The sequence below is a fragment of the Polypterus senegalus genome, chromosome 6 (assembly GCF_016835505.1).
Source record: "Polypterus senegalus isolate Bchr_013 chromosome 6, ASM1683550v1, whole genome shotgun sequence".
NCBI classification, from domain to species: Eukaryota; Metazoa; Chordata; class Cladistia; order Polypteriformes; family Polypteridae; genus Polypterus; species Polypterus senegalus.
The window spans coordinates 117,662,911-117,682,708 of record NC_053159.1 but is presented as its reverse complement, the minus strand read 5'-3'; the positions used below and the strand labels follow the sequence as shown (position 1 = coordinate 117,682,708).

The following is a 19,798-nucleotide window of genomic DNA, read 5'->3' as shown; positions in this document are numbered from 1 at the left end:
TTAAATGCTCACTTTGAGATGTATAAAAACTAAACTTCCGTAAAGCCATGCACATTTTCATGGCAGCCTTGGACCATGCATACTCCAGTTTCTGCTTGGTTTTGCTAATGGGTGGCATCCAGCTTCAAAGCAGTTCTACTGTTTCTGCGTCACTTCTTAGCTTCACATTCATGATGTGAGGTTTATCAAATATACCAAAATTAACTGCATATCAATTAAAAATTAAATTTACTTGATTGTAACCATTCAGTAGTACTAGGGTGTTGTACTGTGTTAGGCATTATGGATGTGATGAGAGGTTGAAGGGGCCCGAATTGCCTCAAAAGCTTGCATATTGTAATCTTTCTAGTTAGCCAATACAAGGTTATATATATATACATACTGTATATATATATATTATATATACTGTATATATATACATATATACATACATACATATATACATACATACATATATACATATATATATATATATATATATATATATATATATATATATATATATATATATATATATGTGTGTATATATATATATATATATATATATATATATATATATATATATATATATATATATATATATATATATATATATATATTATATATATATATATATATATATATAAAACCTCACTCACTCTCTCCCTCATCAACAAAATCAATTTCCTGTTTAGCTTTATATAAAAAAAAAAAAAAGTTAAATTTGGCAGGATGGCACATCTGAGGTAGTAAATATCCACCAAGAAAGGACACTATGATATATCAAAATTTAGGGCTAAATCCTCAACACAACAGAAACACTAAACATCCTAAAATCTCCAAAATGTTTTGACTGATTTGATTGAAATTTGGTGACATTACAGAAAGAAAATTAGCTGATCCGTGTTTTATTATTTGTCAATATTTTTTGTTAATGCTGTAGTGAGTGGGACATTCTAACACACCACGTCTCCTTTCATGATCAGCTCTGGCACTTTATTTTACTGTGTACACCATAAAGTGACAATTCATCAGATATTAACTGATTATGCTAGATTTTTATCATCAATGAAAAGTCTTGTGTTTTTGAAAAAGCCAATAAGGTTGTGCACCTAAACATTATCATTATGTTTGCAATACTAATCACCACTCTATGTTTTTGAACCAAAAAGGAAATTAACAAAAAAAAAAAAAATCTTGAAACAATTTATGGAAACATGCCACGACTGAACAAAATGAAGTGCAATTTTTTCTTTAGCTGATAGATATGCTGTTTTTTAAAAATGTGATAAGAGAATAGGAGTTTGTAAATGTAATTAGTAACTTATGTATTCTTTTACTTGGTAGACATTTAGTCAAACACACTATAGAAAGAGGTAGTAACAATTTTAGGATTTGATGCTAAAAGAGAGTTGAGATTTTTAGAAATTTTAAATTTTGAATTAATCAATTTTAAATCACCATGATAACATTACCAAATACTGCTTCTCTGCATCTTGGTGCACCCACCCCATAAGTTATTGTCAGGGTGCACCATGCTGTGCGCAGTTCAAAATGTCAATTCTTTTCACCTGTCCATTTTTGTACAATACTTAAAAGGTTATAATAAAAAAAAAAAAAATTGCACCAGCTAGATAAATGTGCAGCCTGAACATGTAATTTCTTTTTGTAATAACAAAGTAAAACACGATTCAGTGTTGGAGATATGAATAAAAAAAGAAGCTTGAACATACAACTGACAAAAAACAACACAAAACGCTTGAGTAAACGAAGTAAACAACTGAAAACAGAAAATATCAAATAGGAGTAATAGATACTTAAATTCACATTATTCCTACCTCAATTCGAAAAAATTCAGTTTCCTATAAAATTCTGTTTTGCAATGACCACCAACAAAAGGCAAGGTCAGTCAGAAGGAAAATCAGTAATTGACCTAAGACAGAAATGTTTCACTCATGTGCAACTGGATATAGCACAGTCAAGATTAAGCAACTCCGGTGAATTTTTATTAGCCCCTGGTTTAAAACAAATACTAATACAGTAAGCAGAAAAACACTTAGTTACATAGTACTTCTGAAACATCTGATTAAGTAATGGCACTATAAAAGAGGTCCATTATCTTAGAAAATTCCCTGTGTAAAGCTGGGTAACACAGCTAATTAAATATAAAAAGTCACGCCTAAACAAATTCCTCACATTAGAAATTACATGAAGCCAGAAGACAATGGAGGAGTGAAAAATAAAAACCGTATGAAACAGTATTCTGGGAGAAAATAAACATGAAAAAATTAATATGTGTGTACAAAAGACTAAGTTGCATTCTTGATGACCTAAGCTTAGAGTATTCTCCTGCATGAGTTCATTCTATAGTTTCATTAGGACATATACAGTACTTGAATTCACAACTATAGGAGTAGCATATGTAGTAAAATAAGCCTAGTTTGTGACAGTACCACTTAAATGTTGAGGTTCTCATTTAAAATGAAGTCTTTATGTATATCAAATATGCCCAATGATGTTATAGCTCCATACCATCTTAAAATAAATTCCTAAGAATATACTCCGTCTTGTCATAGTTCCATAAGTATTTGGACATTGACAAAGCTTTCATGGGGTTTGCCTCGTTTTTCTCAGCCTAATGATGGCCTGCTTTTACTTGCATGGGCAGTTCTTTGGACCTCATATTAAATGTTCACAGTGACAGCTTCCAAATGCAAATTCCACACTTCAGTCAATTTCAGACCTTCTACCTACTTAATAATTAATGACATAATGAGGGAAATTGACCCCCACCACACCTTGCTATGGAATAACTAGCAGTCAAAGGAATAATGGTTGAGATATTGAACAGGGTGGTGGCTTTTATGCAAAAAAATGACTGTTACTCCTAAACAGCTCATACGATTCTGGTAAATCACTTAAATTAAAGCTGAAAGTCTACACCTTAAATACAGAACAATTGCTTTATCTCAAATCCATTGTGGTGGCGTACAGGTCCAAAACTATGAAACTATGTGTCATTGTCCAAATACTTACGGATCTATCCGCACCTCTGTAAACATTCATTTTAAAAAGGTTACATGTAAAAAAAAAAAAAAAAAAAAAGACAGATTTTTATGTTTTGCTTTCCAAAAAATAATGCCACTCTTACTTGCGCAGATGCTCATGCTCCTTCAAAAATAGCTCTGTTCTTCTGTTGTTCACACCAGACCCGCTTTTGTATGACCTGAGAAAAGACACGCAGATATTAAAAGTCACATACGAAAAGTAGTGAGCCTCCCCAAAGAAAACATATAAAACTAACATCTGCAGGCACAGTTATAAATTAATTTACTTCTAGTTTAATTTTCTGAATTTGTCACATTTTTTCAAATATTTTTGTGGACTGTAGTAATATGTTATCATAATCAGCAATCATGAACAAATGTCTTTTGAGGTGGCACAAAATATTGATGAAAAGACCTGAGAAACCCAGACAAATATTGAGGGTGTGCTGGAAATGATAAGTAATAAAGAGTTGTAGCTAAAATGTGGATGATGCCAGTTATGAAGGCAACCATAACAGGGGGTAATACCCATCAAGGCTCCAATCATAAGACCCGATAGTGGAGAGCAGTGGTAAAAGAAGCTGTTAAATTGAAGAGAAAGGCTTTCCATGCAATGCTAGAAGGATTGCCTCTGGATTCATTTGACTAAGATATAGCATACAAATATGTCAGAAAAGCTGCATGTATAACTATGATTGAAATGAAGGGCCATATGCAGGGGGAATTTGTTGCGACTATGGAGAATAACTTTTGAAGGGCCTCATAGACACGCTGTTTCCATCAAGTGTGTAGATATATTGACCTCAACTGTGGATATCATTAAGAGATGGAAGGAGTAATGATACTCTCCTTGGAGAGTGTTTGGTAAACATCACTCTTCAATTATATATGGAACAAGGGCACAGTGCCTCCAGAATCACAGACCCCAGCTGTAGTGCTCATTTTTAAAAAGATGACAACAAACTTTTACCAGTTACCAATGGGTCACAGTCTTCAATCTCCTTAGGAAAAACCTATGCAAATGATATTAGATCCAACCAAGAACAAAGAACAGTGGAGCAGCTTACATACTAAAGGGGCAAGAAAGTTGGTCAATCTAGGAGCTTTGCATAAAAAAATCTATTACTGTGTATCTGGTGTTATGCATTATTGTCGGTTTATTACTTGTCACATTTTTCGGTTTATGTGATACTTGTAATAACATACTGTTCCTATCAAATTCTGGATATTCCTTCGGCTTTGGGGGTGGAGCCGAAGAGGCAGGGCAACCATAACATCACCATTTCTAGGCCCACCACCCTTCACTATTTAAGCAGAGCTGAAATAGCTCCGGAGTAAGAGAACATTGTTTGTGAAGGAGATGTGAATATTTATATTTTCTTTGGATTTTCTGGCTCTCTTCTTTTTTCCTTCTTTTCTAGGTTTTATCTCCCTGTTGTAGATTTAGACTTGTATACAGGCCTTTGTTTTTTCTTTCAGTTGTTGTTTTGTTGTTGACTACAGACACTCTTAGATGCATATCAGCTATTATCTTGGTTGTGTCTCTGAAAAGTACAAAGGAGACTGGCCCAATGTCATACTTTGATTATTAAACCACAGTTAACTGAGGCAAGTCTACCCTAAAGAAGCCTACCTTTGGGAAAATTAGTTGTTGATCTTTACAAGTATGAAAAGGACTACAAAGCAGTTTACAAGATGTAGGTGATCTGCCAGGCCATAGTCCGCTTACTAATGTCTAAATATGGAACACTATACAACCTTTGCAAAACAAGGTAGGCTATCCTGCCAAAATCTCTGCAACAACAGGATTTAAACATTTCCATGTAGTCTGAAAGAACACCACCTAGGGATATGCAGACCTCTCTTTGTTAAGGTCAATATTTATGACAATGCCATAAAAAAAACAGTGAACAAAAGAGAAATGCATAGTAAAGTACACAAGCAGAAAACGGCACCATTTAGATGAACTGAGAAGTCATTGTCTCCATATTATAAAAATGCATAACCTTCAATAGGTTCCAGATGGCTATTCAATAGACAGATAAGATAAGCCAAAAACATTTTTTGATTGACATGGCTCCTGCCGTGTGCAGAAAAATAATTTCCAGATAAAGAATCATTATCAAGAATCAAACACTGTGGCAATTAATGGGCTGGGAATGGTTTTCTGTATCAAGATCTAGACAGTCATTCTCCAACCCGCTATATCAGGGCTATTCAATTGGCGGCCCGCGGGCCACATGCGGACCAGAATCAACCTCCGAGTGGCCCGGCCCGTGGTTCCGCCCATAGATAATAAATTAATATATATTATTTATAAATTGTTATTTAATATAATTTAATATATATATTATATTAATATAAATATATAGTACTGTATATTAATATAAATATAAAGTATTTATTATGTCTATGGTCCCGCCAAAAACGCGCATTCCTACGTAAATTACGTAGCCTGCAGCACACAAACAATGCAGAGCGTGCCGGTAGTAGCTTAGATTACTATCAATATGTCTTTCTCAACACTGAAACGTAAAATTGCCAATGAAAACCGTAAGTTTAACCCTGCCTGGACTGACAAATACTTGTTTATTTTACCGCCACATCCAAACGCCAAACCGATGTGTTTAATTTGTAATGAGTGCGTTGGAGTATTTAAAGATTACAATGTGCGGAGGCATCATGTTGAGAAACACCACACTTTTTGCACCAATTTTCCAGAGGGATTTCAAGAGGAGGGCTGCAAAAGTGCAGAGTTTGATTGCATCTTACAACCGGAGCAGTACTACCATGGTGCGGTCATTCACAGCCCAAGAGAGAGCTACTGCAGCATCCCTTCGTGTTTCCTGGATACTGGCAAAAAAGAAAAGGCCATTCACAGACTCTGAAACCGTGAAGGACTGTATGCTGGCTGTCGTGGATGAGGTGATAAATGACGATAAAATTAAAATGAGCGTGGTATCTGCTATAAAAAACGTACCCCTGTCAGATACTTCAAACATTCGTAGGGTTGAAATTCTTGCTGCAGATGTGTATGAAACGCTGTTAGGAGACCTGATGAAAGCTGATACTATGTCTATAGCAGTAGATGAGTCCACAGACAAAACTGATACTGCTCAGTTGTGCATATATGTCCGTTTTATTGATGGCAAATGCTTCCGAGAGGAGCTGCTCGGCCTACTGCCGTTAGAAGGACACACAACTGGCGATATAGTCTTTGGGAAAATTTCCGCCTTTTTTAAAGACAGTGGTCTGGATATGAAGCGTGTGTGCATGCTTGTGACAGATGGGACTCCGTCCATGACAGGGAAAGTGAATGGTTTGGCAGCACGTTGGTCTGCTGTTGCACCTCAGTTGATCTCCTTACACTGCATTGTGCATCAGCGGTGTTGTGCGCAAAACTAAGCGGGCTCAAACGACAATGGACAGCGTTATGGCTATAATTAATTTTATCCCTCCACATCAAGCTTCCAACACCGCTTATTCCGCATGCTGCTGTCAGAAATGTCTGCTGAGCACCATGACCTTCTTTTGCATAATGACGTGAGGTGGCTGTCCAAAGGCAAAGCACTGGAGCGTTTCTGCGGTCTCAGGGAAGAGATCATAACTTACCTCCACGGCAGCAAGCAAAAAGGCAGAAACGCACTTGAGTCGCATACTGGACGACAACTTCATGGCCGATGCCTGCTTTCTGAGCGACATATTCAAACACCTGAACGATCTCAATTTGGGACTACAAGGCAGAGACAAAACTGTCATCGACCTTGTGGAACAGATGCGCATTCCAAGTTAAACTGGACCTTTACGCAAATGATTTGAGCACAGGCGAATGCTGCATTTTCCGACACTCCGCAAATGCATCTCATCCCCCGCACAAATCACGGATGTGATGATAGGTTTCATTGCGATGTTGAAAAATAACTTTGCTGGTTGATTGGATGGACTTGATCTGCCCACAGAGTTGACCGTTTTTGTCAGAGACCCATTCACTGTTGCAATAGAAGGGTACTTATCCGCCAGAGCTAAGAAACTGGTCCCTTCCATTGACGAGGGGAAATTCACACTCGAACTTGTTGACATGCAGTCATCTGTAACCATGGCACAGGAGCTTTCCACTAACGGGCCTGCAATGTTTTGGACTGATGTCAACACACATCAGTTCCCTAACGTTAAGAAAGTAGCGATCGTCATGCTCATTATGTTTGGAACAACATATACATGTGAGTCAAATTTTTCACACATGAACTCCATAAAAAGCAACTCTCGTTGCTCCCTGACTGACCATACTCTCCACCAATGCCTTCAATTGCATTGACAACTTACGAGCCTAAAGTCACTGCTCGTTCAAAACAAAAAAATGTCACTTCTCCCACTAAGTCAGCAGGGTAACTGTAGCCTACAATACATCAATATAATGTGGGATGCATAACAGAGGCATGCCTAATCACACATGGTGATTTAAAATATGTTCCCTCAGTGTTGTTATAGTTGTGAATACTGTGCACTTTTTATTTTATGCACTTTGAGATGTTCCTGGATCAAATTTGTGCAAGTTGTTTATTTTGTTTCAAAAGGAAACAATGTTATTTCTAATAGCCTACTACTGTGCACTATTTTGTTTTATGCACTTTGTGATCAGATAGGTCAGATATGTAGCCTAGGTCAGTTTTTTTTCTTTTGTAAGTGGAAAAAATAGGGGCTACCTCAGATTCTGTTAATTCAGCTCTTTTTGTATGCACCTTTTGCTCTGCAAACTGACCAAAGTTAAAAGAGAAACAACGAATAAACCTTATGTTTTTCAATAAATTTGTTTGTGTTGGTTTTAAAAAAAATTGTCATTACGAGCTGCTTTGCCGCTAAAATGACTGGCCCAGCTAACCTTCTTGGTCTGACAATCTGGCCCAACTGAATTTGGAATTGAATAGCCCTGCGCTATATCCTAACCAGAGTCTCAGAGGAGGGGGGTCAGCTGGAGCCAATCCCTGCCAACACAGGGTGCAAGGCAGGAACAAACCCTGGGCAGGGCACAACATATATTTATTGAAGGCACCATTAATTCTGCACTATTAGTGGATTCATCAGAAAAACAAACATCACCCGTTAGATGAAAAATATCTGGTTAATCCATCAAGAAAATGATTTTCAAACACACATCCAAGTCAATATCATGATGATTGGGAGAAATAAAAATTAGAACAGCACTTCAATGGGTTATGGGCTAGGAGGTGATTGTGGGTGTGGTTGGTAATACAAATGTCACTAAATTTGAAGCAGTTCTGTAAAAATGAGCTCATTAAAATTCAATTGTACTTTAAAAATATGGTTCCATAAAGGGCAGTTAACTAAGTATTCTTTAATGAATAGATTAAAAGTTTGCAGTATTTTTTCACTCAGTACCCATTTTACCCAATGTTATGCTTTTCCTGATCCTTGGTAACATGTAAAAAATGCAAACATTCAAAATTCAAACAATGTCTACCATTTTAACTAAAAAGTTAACATACAGTGCATTATCCACAATACTTTGCAGAAAAAGCACACATAAAATAACACATGTTGAACAAAAAAATACTATAGGCAGAATATATGGCTGCAAAACTTATTTCTTACATGTGGTTATAGAATACAATGCATTTTTAGGAGTCCCGTCTACTGTATTTACAAACAGTTCCACCTAGTGGATAAATCATATTACTCAATGTAAAGATAAACAGAAGTTCAATGTAATAGTTGACATAAAGCTTATACTATAATAGTTTTTAAATACATTTGACCCCATAACAATCTTATTCAAGTCAAAAACTTAAAAATTAAATGCATAGCTGTGTCTTTCTTCAGCACATTCTAATTTTAGTACAGTATTTACAAAAGTCCAAGCTCCACAGTGGAACAATAACAATGCCATTCCAAGTTGCCATCAGAATTGTCTAGATTATTTTTTATTGGATTAGCTGTATTGCTCTGAATTAATCAGACAGCTTTCTACCAATGAGAAAGAACATAATTCTCCTTTTCAAAACAGACTGCTCTACAGAGCTTCTCTCCCAATGAAATCTCTGAACTTCACTTCAAAAGGAGTTTTCAAGGTTCTGGATCTCCACACACACCAATCAATGTTGAGAAAGTGTAAAACCGTAGACTTTGTGCTATATGTCTTGTTCAGTCTGATGTGCCCAATGAAGCAGAAAATAAAACTTTAGCAAATTTCATCAAGATAGGTTCTTTAGAACATCTAACATAACTGGATTATGAATCATATAAACTTAGGTGGCGCAAATCTTTGCTTTTCTGTAATAAAGTAACTGAACTGTATCAAATACAGTAATCTCTAAATACTGTTACTATTTAGTAGATGGCTTTATTAACAGCACAAAAAATTAATACACGGTACATAAAATATAGACCAACTCAAGGTCTATTTCTGCTTCAGTTTAGGGGCAGGCAGAATGTAAAGAAATTTAAATTTTAGTTCCATTTATGTAAAATAGATGGCTGAAAATACTCCTTTTCATCAATAAACTACACTTATTTTTACAGTTGTGCAGAAAACAGAGAGAGAAGCAAATAATTTGATGTTAATTTTAATCCTGCAACACTGAATATTACATATTATGACTTCTCCTATATTCCAGGCACAATGCTCTTATACTGCAGTGTTCTTTGTTCTAGTGTAGTAAACACCAAACTACCATATTAGCTCATACATAGTTGTACTCAAAATTATTAAATTGTTCTTATTTGATTTGTTTATTGCAAACAGCTGATTTTTGTAAATTTTGTCAATAAACAATTTTCAATGGGGGTTGAATAATTTTGAGTACAACTGAAGTTAACAGTACAATTGTACCTACTTCATTTTGCTTTCAATAGTAACTACTGCAAAGACTTACTGTTAAGTGTTATCGGGAAGAGCTGCTTAGGGAGAAAAGGCTATTTCCAGTAACAGAAACAGTTTATTACTGTGGAAGTTATGACTATAAAATTCTGGCCCTGTGTTTTAAGCACAGTCTCACAGGGAGACTTATTAGTGCAGGATGTCCAGTGTGAACCAATTCACCAATGACCTCAATTCAAATTAAAACTACATTCACCAGTTTTATAGTTTATATTTTTTAAAATGGGACCAATAGCTCAGACCAACAGTCGTTTTTAGACAAAATGCGTAATAAGATCATATGTACAGTAGATATTCCAGGAAATGTTAAAGAACATTAAATAAGGAAAAAAAAAATCTAGCACCAACACAATTCTGGCAACTTAAAAAGGAGCAGCTTCATTAACATGCGAGATTTATGCAAGGATTATACACTCCTGCAAAGCAACAGGAAATTGTGAAATGATTTGTTTCTGTCACCTGAAATGCGTTACTGTTCTTACAAACTTGTTTGCTGAAAAATCACTTTTAAAAAAAAAAAAAAAAAACCTGAACCACTTTCGAAGCAGCACAACGCTTTAAAAAATGTGTGCATTATTTAATTTTCATAAAGTATTTATGCAATAGTCACTTGTCAGGTGACAGGATTTTGTGTGAACTGTTCTATACAGATAACTAATTGTACATAATAAACCAACACAATTCACTGTACGAAATGGATAGTTAAATCATTTCTAATAATAGGAAACCTTAATCTAGAGTTCATAATACTAAAAATAGACGTAAGTAATACATAGACAGTGGAAGCTTACGAAATAAAGATTTGATGACATCAGAACAGCATAACACAATTGCAAAATTAAGCATTATACCTAGTAATAGGTGCCTAATTCATCATACTCATCCAAAATGCCAATATATGTAAGATATACACAAAATATAAACTATATGAAATGCCCATATAACTCTCCTACAATCTACAAGTGTCTCCGTAATGAAAAATCAAATACTCTATATGTATGTAAACAAATACATCCACAGCAAAAATATGTCCAGTAGTCCACCAAGGCTACAATGTTGTTTCTGTGGAAGAATCCCATACGAAGATGGTCATCTTCATGGGAAAGATGTTAACAACAGAAGCTGCAAATAGACTTTTATGACTTTTTTTCATCGAAACAGTAATACACGTCTTCACCGGAGGCCCTAGGTTCACAGTGGTATTATGAAGTTTTCAGCATCAATTATCTTTGCTTTACTTTGTCTATCTTGATGTGGTCAAGTTAGTGAAGCAGCATACTAAATTAAAGAGCTCCAAGTTTCCCTTCAAACAAGTCATTTTAACTGTAGCCATAAAAGAAACACAAATGTTACTTTGCAGAAATTGTGCATCACTTGTCTGATAAAATCAACATTCATGAATACAACATTAGAAAAATCAATTGCAGCGCAACAAAATGGGCATCACAGATGTGGCTTCCTGGCAACTACGTGGTTAAAGCTATCATTTTTTTCAGCTAAATCATGGCTGAGCGGCATTTTTGCTTGTACTCTTGCATTTATTTATTTTACCCATTTTATAAAGCAGGTGGAATAAAATAACATTTTCAAAACTATTTTGCAAACAGTTAAAATTAAGATAAGCAGTCATATATATGTAAACTAACACAGATGTGGAGTGAATGATATGGTAATTTTCATGCATGCTGTGTTCTGACAGCTTGTTTCTTTATACTGACACTTAAAACATTTCACTGTTCGAGGATATAATCAATGATAACTTTAATTATCTGTAAGACATCCATGTTTCAAAAGTAACACATAGTTTTGCACTACTGTTTGCTTAGAAAAGAGAAGAACAATGAATGTGAAAGTTTACAGCATCTGAAAGGGAACTATGTATATTCAGAAATAATGTTAATGCTGTGAAAGATATCTTTAACCCATCCATTTAAATTTATAAATCCACCTAGAGTAAGCCTACCCAAGCAATCAAGTGTGCAAGGCCTGCAAATGGATTTAACATGGAAGAGAGGGGAAAATAAAAGAACGAAAACAAACAGGGTACCTAGAGAAAGGCCAATGCAAACACAAGGCAAATGTGTGAAATGAGTACAGACCATTGCTGGGCATAGATTTCAATCCAGTCTCTTACAGATGTGAACCAACAGTGTTCTGCACTAAGCCTCAGCTCTGTTAAAGCAGCTTGTAAATTAAACATATGTATATGTATCTTTCAAAGTGCAATAAGACATTGCTAATTCCTGTATTATAACAAAAATCCAACTAAAAAGTCAAGAAAACTTTAAGAAATCTGGGTAGAATTAAATTTATTTAAGGGGTAAATCTCACAGTATTTATAACATGGAATAAAGTTTAAAAAAAAAACATTAAAAGTGTAACACAAAACACAAGCTGAAAGGTTATGTGATCAGAAATTAAGGTCATGAAATATCAAAACCGAAGTTCTCTGAAATGCTTTTGCTTAAAGTCCAGTTAAGTTCACACAGCATACTCATGGCTACACAAATGTCTGCTGTGTCAGACTTCCAGGTTTTACCTATCCTGCATCAATGGCATCATTTGCATATTAAAATATTTATGGAAAAATAAAAACTCAAATTGTTTATTAATTTTATTAATGTATCTGATACAAAGAAAACACTATACAATAAATCAAATATGTAAATACTTCATTGAAACTCATACTTACTCAATATCTTTCCGTACAGATCCTAAAAGGTCTTCTCTTTCACGAATTGCAAGGAAATTGGCTTTGGTTTTATGAAATTCATGGGTGTAGTCCTACAAAAAGATAAAGGCACAAAGATGTTTAAGGTGATTTAAAGATCACTGCTCTGTAAAGACAGTCATCCAACAAATCTAATAATTGGACATGTTGCTGAAATTTCATTTAACAAATGCCTGCTAGTCAACACTGGTTTATATAAAGTATATAACAAGGAGCAAGAATATTGAAAAGCGGCACCACAATACCAATCAGAAATTCACTTCACTTGTTCTCTAAACCTGATCACTATAACAAATTACATATGTTTAATAGAAAAATGTCCTTGAAAGTAAATACAGAGGGTGCACTGCAAGGTGCAAGCCACTCATAAGCCTCAATAATAGAAAGGCTAGTTTGGACTTTGCTAAAGAACATCTAAAAAAGCCTGCACAGTTCTGGAAAAACATTCTTTGGACAGATGGAACCAAGATCAACCTCTACCAGAATGATGGTAAGAAAAAAATATGGAGAAGGTGTGGAACAGCTCATTATGCAAAGCATACCACATCATCTGTTAAACACGGTGGAGGCAGTGTGATGGCTTGGGCGTGCATGGCTGCCAGTGGCACTGGGACACTAGTGGTTATTGATGATGACCACAATGTAATACAATTCTCAGTATTTTGTAAGAGTGCAGATGCAAAGACTAAAATTGTTAAGATGAACTTTGGTAGGGCTAATTTTGAGCAGATGCGACAAAGTCTAAGTAGGATAGACTGGGATAAGCTTTTAAATGTGGAGACAGTCGAGGAGCAGTGGAAAAGGTTTAAAAATGTTTTACATGTAATGCAGGACAGATACATACCTAAATTTGGAAGTAATAGGAAACTAAAAAAAAAACTCCACGATGGATTAATAAAGATTTAAAAAAGAAGTTGCAAAGGAAAAACTGCTGTATAAGGCATATAAGACTAATGACTGCAAAGAGAATCGTAGCGCGTATGAGAACATGAGGGCAACCATTAAGAAGGATATCAGGGAGGCTAAAAGACAGTTGGAGAGGAATATAGCAGATAAGGCGAAAGAAGACCCCAAGAGATTCTTTCAGTATTTTAGTAGTAAAATAACAATTAAGGAGGAGGTCAACTTCATCAGGAATAGTAAAGGGGAATTAAAAGATACAGACAATGAAATAGCAGATGCCCTAAACTTACATTTTTCTGAGGTGTTTACAAGTGAGCAAGTGGATAACCTCCCAGAGGTAAACGAACTACTAAGGAGGTACTGAGGGATTTGGAAATTGTTGAGGGAGAAGTGCTGCTCAGATTAAATAAGATGAAATCAAACAAATCACCAGGCCCAGATAATATTTATCCTCGTGTTCTTAAGGAGGCTAGTGAGTACATATATAAACCCTTGACACATATTTTTAGGAAGTCACTGTGCACTGGAGAGATTCCAAAGGACTGGAAAATGGCAAATATCATCCCATTATATAAAAAGGGTGACAGGGCAGATCCAAGCAACTATAGGCCAGTAAGCTTAACAAGCATCACAGGAAAATTAATGGAAGGAATTATTAAGGATAAGATTGAGCAACACATGGCAAGGACAGGAGTTATTCTGAACAGTCAGCATGGGTTCAGAAGAGGGAGGTCATGTTTTACTAACATGTTGGAATTCTATGAGGAGGCAACAAAAGGATATGATCAAAGTGGAGCTTATGATATTATTTATCTGGACTTTCAGAAAGCATTTGATAAGGTGCCACATGAGAGGTTGGGCATCAAGTTAAAAGAAGTGGGAGTTCAGGGTGATGTTTTAGATGGGTGCAGAATTGGCTCAGACACAGGAAGCAGAGGGTGATGGTGCGAGGAACCTCATCAGAACTGGCCGATGTTAAGAGTGGTGTTCCACAGGGGTCAGTGCTAGGGCGCTGCTATTTTTAATAAATATAAATGATTTAGATAGGAATATAAGTAACAAGCTGGTTAAGTTTGCAGATGATACCAAGATAGGTGGATTAGCAGATAATTTGGAATCCGTTATATCATTACAGAAGGACTTGGATAGCATACAGGCTTGGGCAGATTTGTGGCAGATGAAATTTAATGTCAGTAAATGTAAAGTATTACACATAGGAAGTAAAAATATTAGGTTTGAATACACAATGGGCGGTCGGAAAATCGAGAGTACACCTTATGAGAAGGATTTAGGAGTCATAGTGGACTCCAAGCTATCAACTTCCCAACAGTGTTCAGAAGCCATTAAGAAGGCTAACAGAATGTTAGGTTATATAGCACGATCTGTGGAGTACAAGTCCAAGGAGGTTATGCTCAACCTTTATAATGCACTGGTGAGGCCTCATCTTGAGTACTGTGTGCAGTTTTGGTCTCCAGGCTACAAAAAGGACATAGCAGCACTAGAAAAGGTCCAGAGAAGAGCGACTAGGCTGATTCCAGGTCTCAGGGGTTGAATTATGAGGAAAGATTAAAAGAGCTGAGCTTTTACAGTTTAAGCAAAAGAAGATTAAGAGGTGACATGATTGAAGTGTTTAAAATTATGAAGGGAATTAGTACAGTGGATCGAGACTGGTATTTTAAAATGAGCTCATCAACACACGGGGACACAGTTGGAAACTTGTTAAGGGTAAATTTCGCACAAACATTAGGAAGTTTTTCTTTACACAAAGAACGATAGACACTTGGAATAAGTTACCAAGTAGTGTGGTAGACAGTAAGATGTTAGGGACTTTCAAAACTCGACTTGATGTTTTCTTGGAGGAAACAAGTGGATAGGACTGGCGAGCTTTGTTGGGCTGAATGGCCTGTTCTCGTCTAGATTGTTCTAATGTTCTAATGTGACACATGACAGAAGCAGCCGAATGAATTCTGAGGTGTTCAGAGACATACCGTTTGCTCAAATCCAGCTAAATGCAGTCAAAATGATTGGGTGGCAATTCATGATACAGACGGACAATGACCCAAAACATACAGCCAAAGCAACCCAGGAGTTTATTAAAGCAAAGAAGTGGAAAATTCTTGAATGGCCAAGTCAGTCACCTGATCTTAACCCAATTGAGCATGCATTTCACTTGTTGAAAACTAAACTTCAGACAGAAAGGCCTAGAAACAAACAGCAACTGAAAGCCGCTGCAGTAAAGGCCTGGCAGAACATTAAAAAGGGGGAAAACCAGCATCTGGTGATGTCCATGAGTTCAAGACTTCAGGCTGTCATTGCCAGCAAAGGGTTTTCAACCAAGTATTAAGAAATGAACATATTATTTCCAGTTATTTAATTTCTCCAATTACTTTTGAGCCCCTGAAATAAAGGGATTGTGTTAAAAAAAATGCTTTAGTTGCCTCACATTTTTATGCAATCTTTTTGTTCAACCCACTGAATTAAAGCTGAAAGTCTGCACTTCAACTGCATCCGAGTTGTTTCATTTAAAATTCATTGTGGTAATGTACAGAACCAAAACTACAAAAAAAAGTTGCCTCTGTCCATATATTTATGGACTTAACTGTACAAAGAGAGCGAGTCCTCCTCCTTTCCGCTTCTCACAGGTATTTGCATCTCTGTCCACTCTAACTGTGCTAAACCCGGGGAGCTCCACGTTAGAATCTGGGATGCTAGTCATTAGCCACGTTTCACAAAAACACAACATACTGCATTCTCTGTAGGTCCTGACATTTTTCACCAGCGCAGCCAGTTTGTCGATCTTATTTGGTAGTGAGTTCACATTTCCTAGCATCACAGAAGGTACCGAAGGCTTGTATTGCCACGTCCTCGCTAGCCACTTAGCCTTTAGCTTAGCGCCGGCTCTGCTGCCACAATACCACCTTCTTACCTCATCAGGTAAACAGGGAACCACACCAGCACAGGCTTTTGTTCTCAGCACTAGAAGTTGACTAATTGAATAGATGAGACTCGGCGTGTAAAAATCCATTTCCAAGTAGTAAAAAGTGTCCAGGAAATGAATCCACATTAAGGAAAGTGGCAGGAGTGATTAGATAGATAGAGAAAAAGGCAGAAATATAAAGTCATACACGTAGCTGCTGGAAAGGCTGCCACTCATGGTGGCACCTAACAGATATCTTAACTGAAGGAGTCTGGCCTAGTGTAATATCTAACAAAATCTTAAAAAAACAAAAAAAAGCATAACCTTTAATAAATTTGAAGTTTCATTAAACTATTTCACATATGTATTATTAAAACTACATCAGATTCCATTTGTCTACTCTGACAAACACTTTCTGATTGATTTTGTTCTGAAAATGTGAATGTGGATTCCCAAACAGCATAAGCAATTTGCAGCCACAGGTCATGGAGGTAATCATCACAATACAACTAATGATGGTTGAACTTTGCACATACTGTAAAAGAACTTGGACACAGATAATCTGCTAAACCAACATCAGTAGTAAAAATTAAATAACCGTAAATCCCTTAGCCGGAGCGTTGCTAGAGTGTATAATAGTTGCTTTTTAAAGTTAATACAAACTATTTATGAATTGCAGACAAAGTTCATTTTCAACTGATAAATCCAACCTTTCTTTAGGATGGGTAAACTCTGGAGCAAATGACCACCATTAGTGGCACTGATTATATATGTTGCAAAAACTTTTAAGAGTTTAAGAGAAGTTTGTTCAAATTTAATGTATCAGATAAAAAGGATTTTGCCACAAGCAAGCAGAACTTAGAACAAGGCAACTAATCAGAAAATTTTAAAATGCTCTCTGTTTGTTTTATTTTAGGAATGCTGAAAAGTTAATAAATAATCAAACATACACCAAAAGTAAAAGGGAATCTAAAGATGCAAGGGGTCTTATGATGACTAGCTTTTTCAAATCCCAAAAACCTAACTGATTGTTACTATCACCCCACACTTAACAAAAATGTAAACATTACCATACATAAATGGATTCATGTGCTGCTGAAAACATCTGCCTTATTTCATTAACATAATCTAAAAACGTTTTCTATGAAAGATTAGAATTAAAATTCAGACCACTAACGGGTGACTTTTTGATTCTCAATTTATATAATATACAGGAATATGAAAAAATAGCAGAAACACCTAACAATACAGGTATATTATCATCAATGACCTAATGAGTAAGGCCACCACTGGCTTCTAGAATAGCTTCTATCCTTTTTGTAATTCTGTCATGTAAGTGTGCATAATGGAATATTGCACCTTCTGCAAAGAAAATAGCCTCTAGCAATGAAGGATATGTTGCTGTATATTCTACAGAACATCCTATAAAGATTAAATGATGTGTAAGTGTGGTGATTGGGGAGACCATGGAAAGCATTCAAGTTCATTCTGGTGTTCACAAAACCCCCCATTATTACTTTAGCAGTATATACAGAGGCATAATGATCCCTAGGTTTACCCTGGTTACGAAGTTGCCACTTAAGTCTTTTTCTTCCTTCATTCTCCACAAAGATGCATTATTTTCATATCAAAACAACACTACCTCCATGACTTTATTGGCCTGCCTCTTGGCCTTATATCCTTCACCGCTGGCTTTGTGGATCTCTTCACCAAAAAATTCTATTCCTTACGTTCCACTTGCCCAAACCACCTTAGACTGTTTCTCTCTAGCAAAACATCCTTTGTCTAAACACCAAGTCTTTTCAATCTTAATACAGCAATCATCATCCTTTCACTGCTTTGAAACTTAACACATCCATCTGATCATTCTCAGCCATGCTTCATGTTCTGCTTTCATTGGTTATTTCTCACTCAAAAGGTGCTGGTCATAAAATTAGAATATCATGACAAAGTTGATTTATTTCAGTAATTCCAATCAAAAAGTGAAATATGTATATTAGATTCATTCATTACACACATACTGAGTATTTCAAATATTTATTTCTTTTAATTTTGATGATTATACCTGACAACTAATGAAAGGCCACACCTCTGAACTCGTTTCATTAAATGGACTCCAGGTGTGCTAAATTCTGACTACAATTAGCTTTTTAAAAAGTCATTAGCTTAAAGTCCACTTTTTCCAACCTTCAGTTTCATAGTTTGAATGATTTATTCAATATGGCCAAAAATTCTCTGGAAATCTGTGTATCTTTAGTTATAGGAGACTGTGTTTGTTCATTATTGTGTCTGACATGAAGATACGACCATGTTTTATATGGGAATTAAAAGACAAAAAGATAATTCCTAGCGGTTCACATACTTTTTACTTTGACTGTATAAAAATGTAAGTAAAAACTGAATAGATATGAGTGCATATGTATTCATCCGCTTTTCTATGAATCACCTAAGACCTAGTACAACCAATTAATTTCAAAAGTTATATATTAGTTGATTAGGATCCACTTGTGTGTAATCAAAAGTGTCATATAATCTGTCATATGATGTGTAGATAAACGGATCTTTTCTGAAAGTCCCCTGACTGCAACACAACTAAGCAAGCAACATGAAGACCAAGGAGCACTCCAAACAGCTCACAGACAACGTTGTAGTGAAGTATAGATCAGGACTGGTTTATATATATTAAAAAAAATATATATTAAAAATACTTTAAATATCACATGAAGCACCTCTAAATCCATTATAATAAAATATAAAGAATATGATACCACTGAAAGCCTGACAAGAGAAAGCTGCCTACCAAAATTCAAAGACCAGGCAAGGATTAATCCAAAAAAGACACCAAGGAAAACACTGAAGGAGTTGCAAAGGACCACAGCAGAAATGGGAATTTCTGTCCATAGGACCAGTGTACAGCATAAATGAGGCTTAGTGGAAGAGTGGACAGAAAAAAGGCACTGCTTAATGAAAACACATTTGCAGTTTGCCCAACAGCATGTGGGAGACTCCCCAAACATATGGAAGAAGGTTCTCTAGTCAGATGAGACTAAACTTTTTGGTAATCACCCCGAGAACACTATTCCTACAGTGAAGCATAGTGGAGGCAGCATAATGTTGTCAGGATAGTTTTCATCCCCAAGGACATGAAAACTAGTCAGGATTGAAGGAGAAGTAGATGGGACTAAATATGGGGCAATTCTTGAGAAAAACCTGTTTCAATATGCCAGAGATTTAACACTAGGACAAAGGCTCACCATCCAGCATGACAATGACCCTAAACATACTGCTTATGCTACACTGGAGTGGTTTAAAGTGAAACATTTAAA

The 19,798-nt window shown here is 35.9% G+C and overlaps 1 protein-coding gene across 1 annotated transcript in view; it reads right to left on the bottom strand.

Moving 5' to 3' along the window:
- gosr1 (golgi SNAP receptor complex member 1) overlaps positions 1–19,798 on the bottom strand; it is a 101,960-nt gene that overhangs the window by 52,657 nt on the left and 29,505 nt on the right. The window contains exons 5-6 of the mRNA XM_039756910.1: positions 12,614–12,705; positions 3,131–3,205 (exon numbers count right to left, since the gene is read on the bottom strand). Of these exons, the coding sequence (XP_039612844.1) occupies positions 3,131–3,205; positions 12,614–12,705 (167 nt within the window). The remainder of the gene's footprint in view (positions 1–3,130; positions 3,206–12,613; positions 12,706–19,798) is intronic.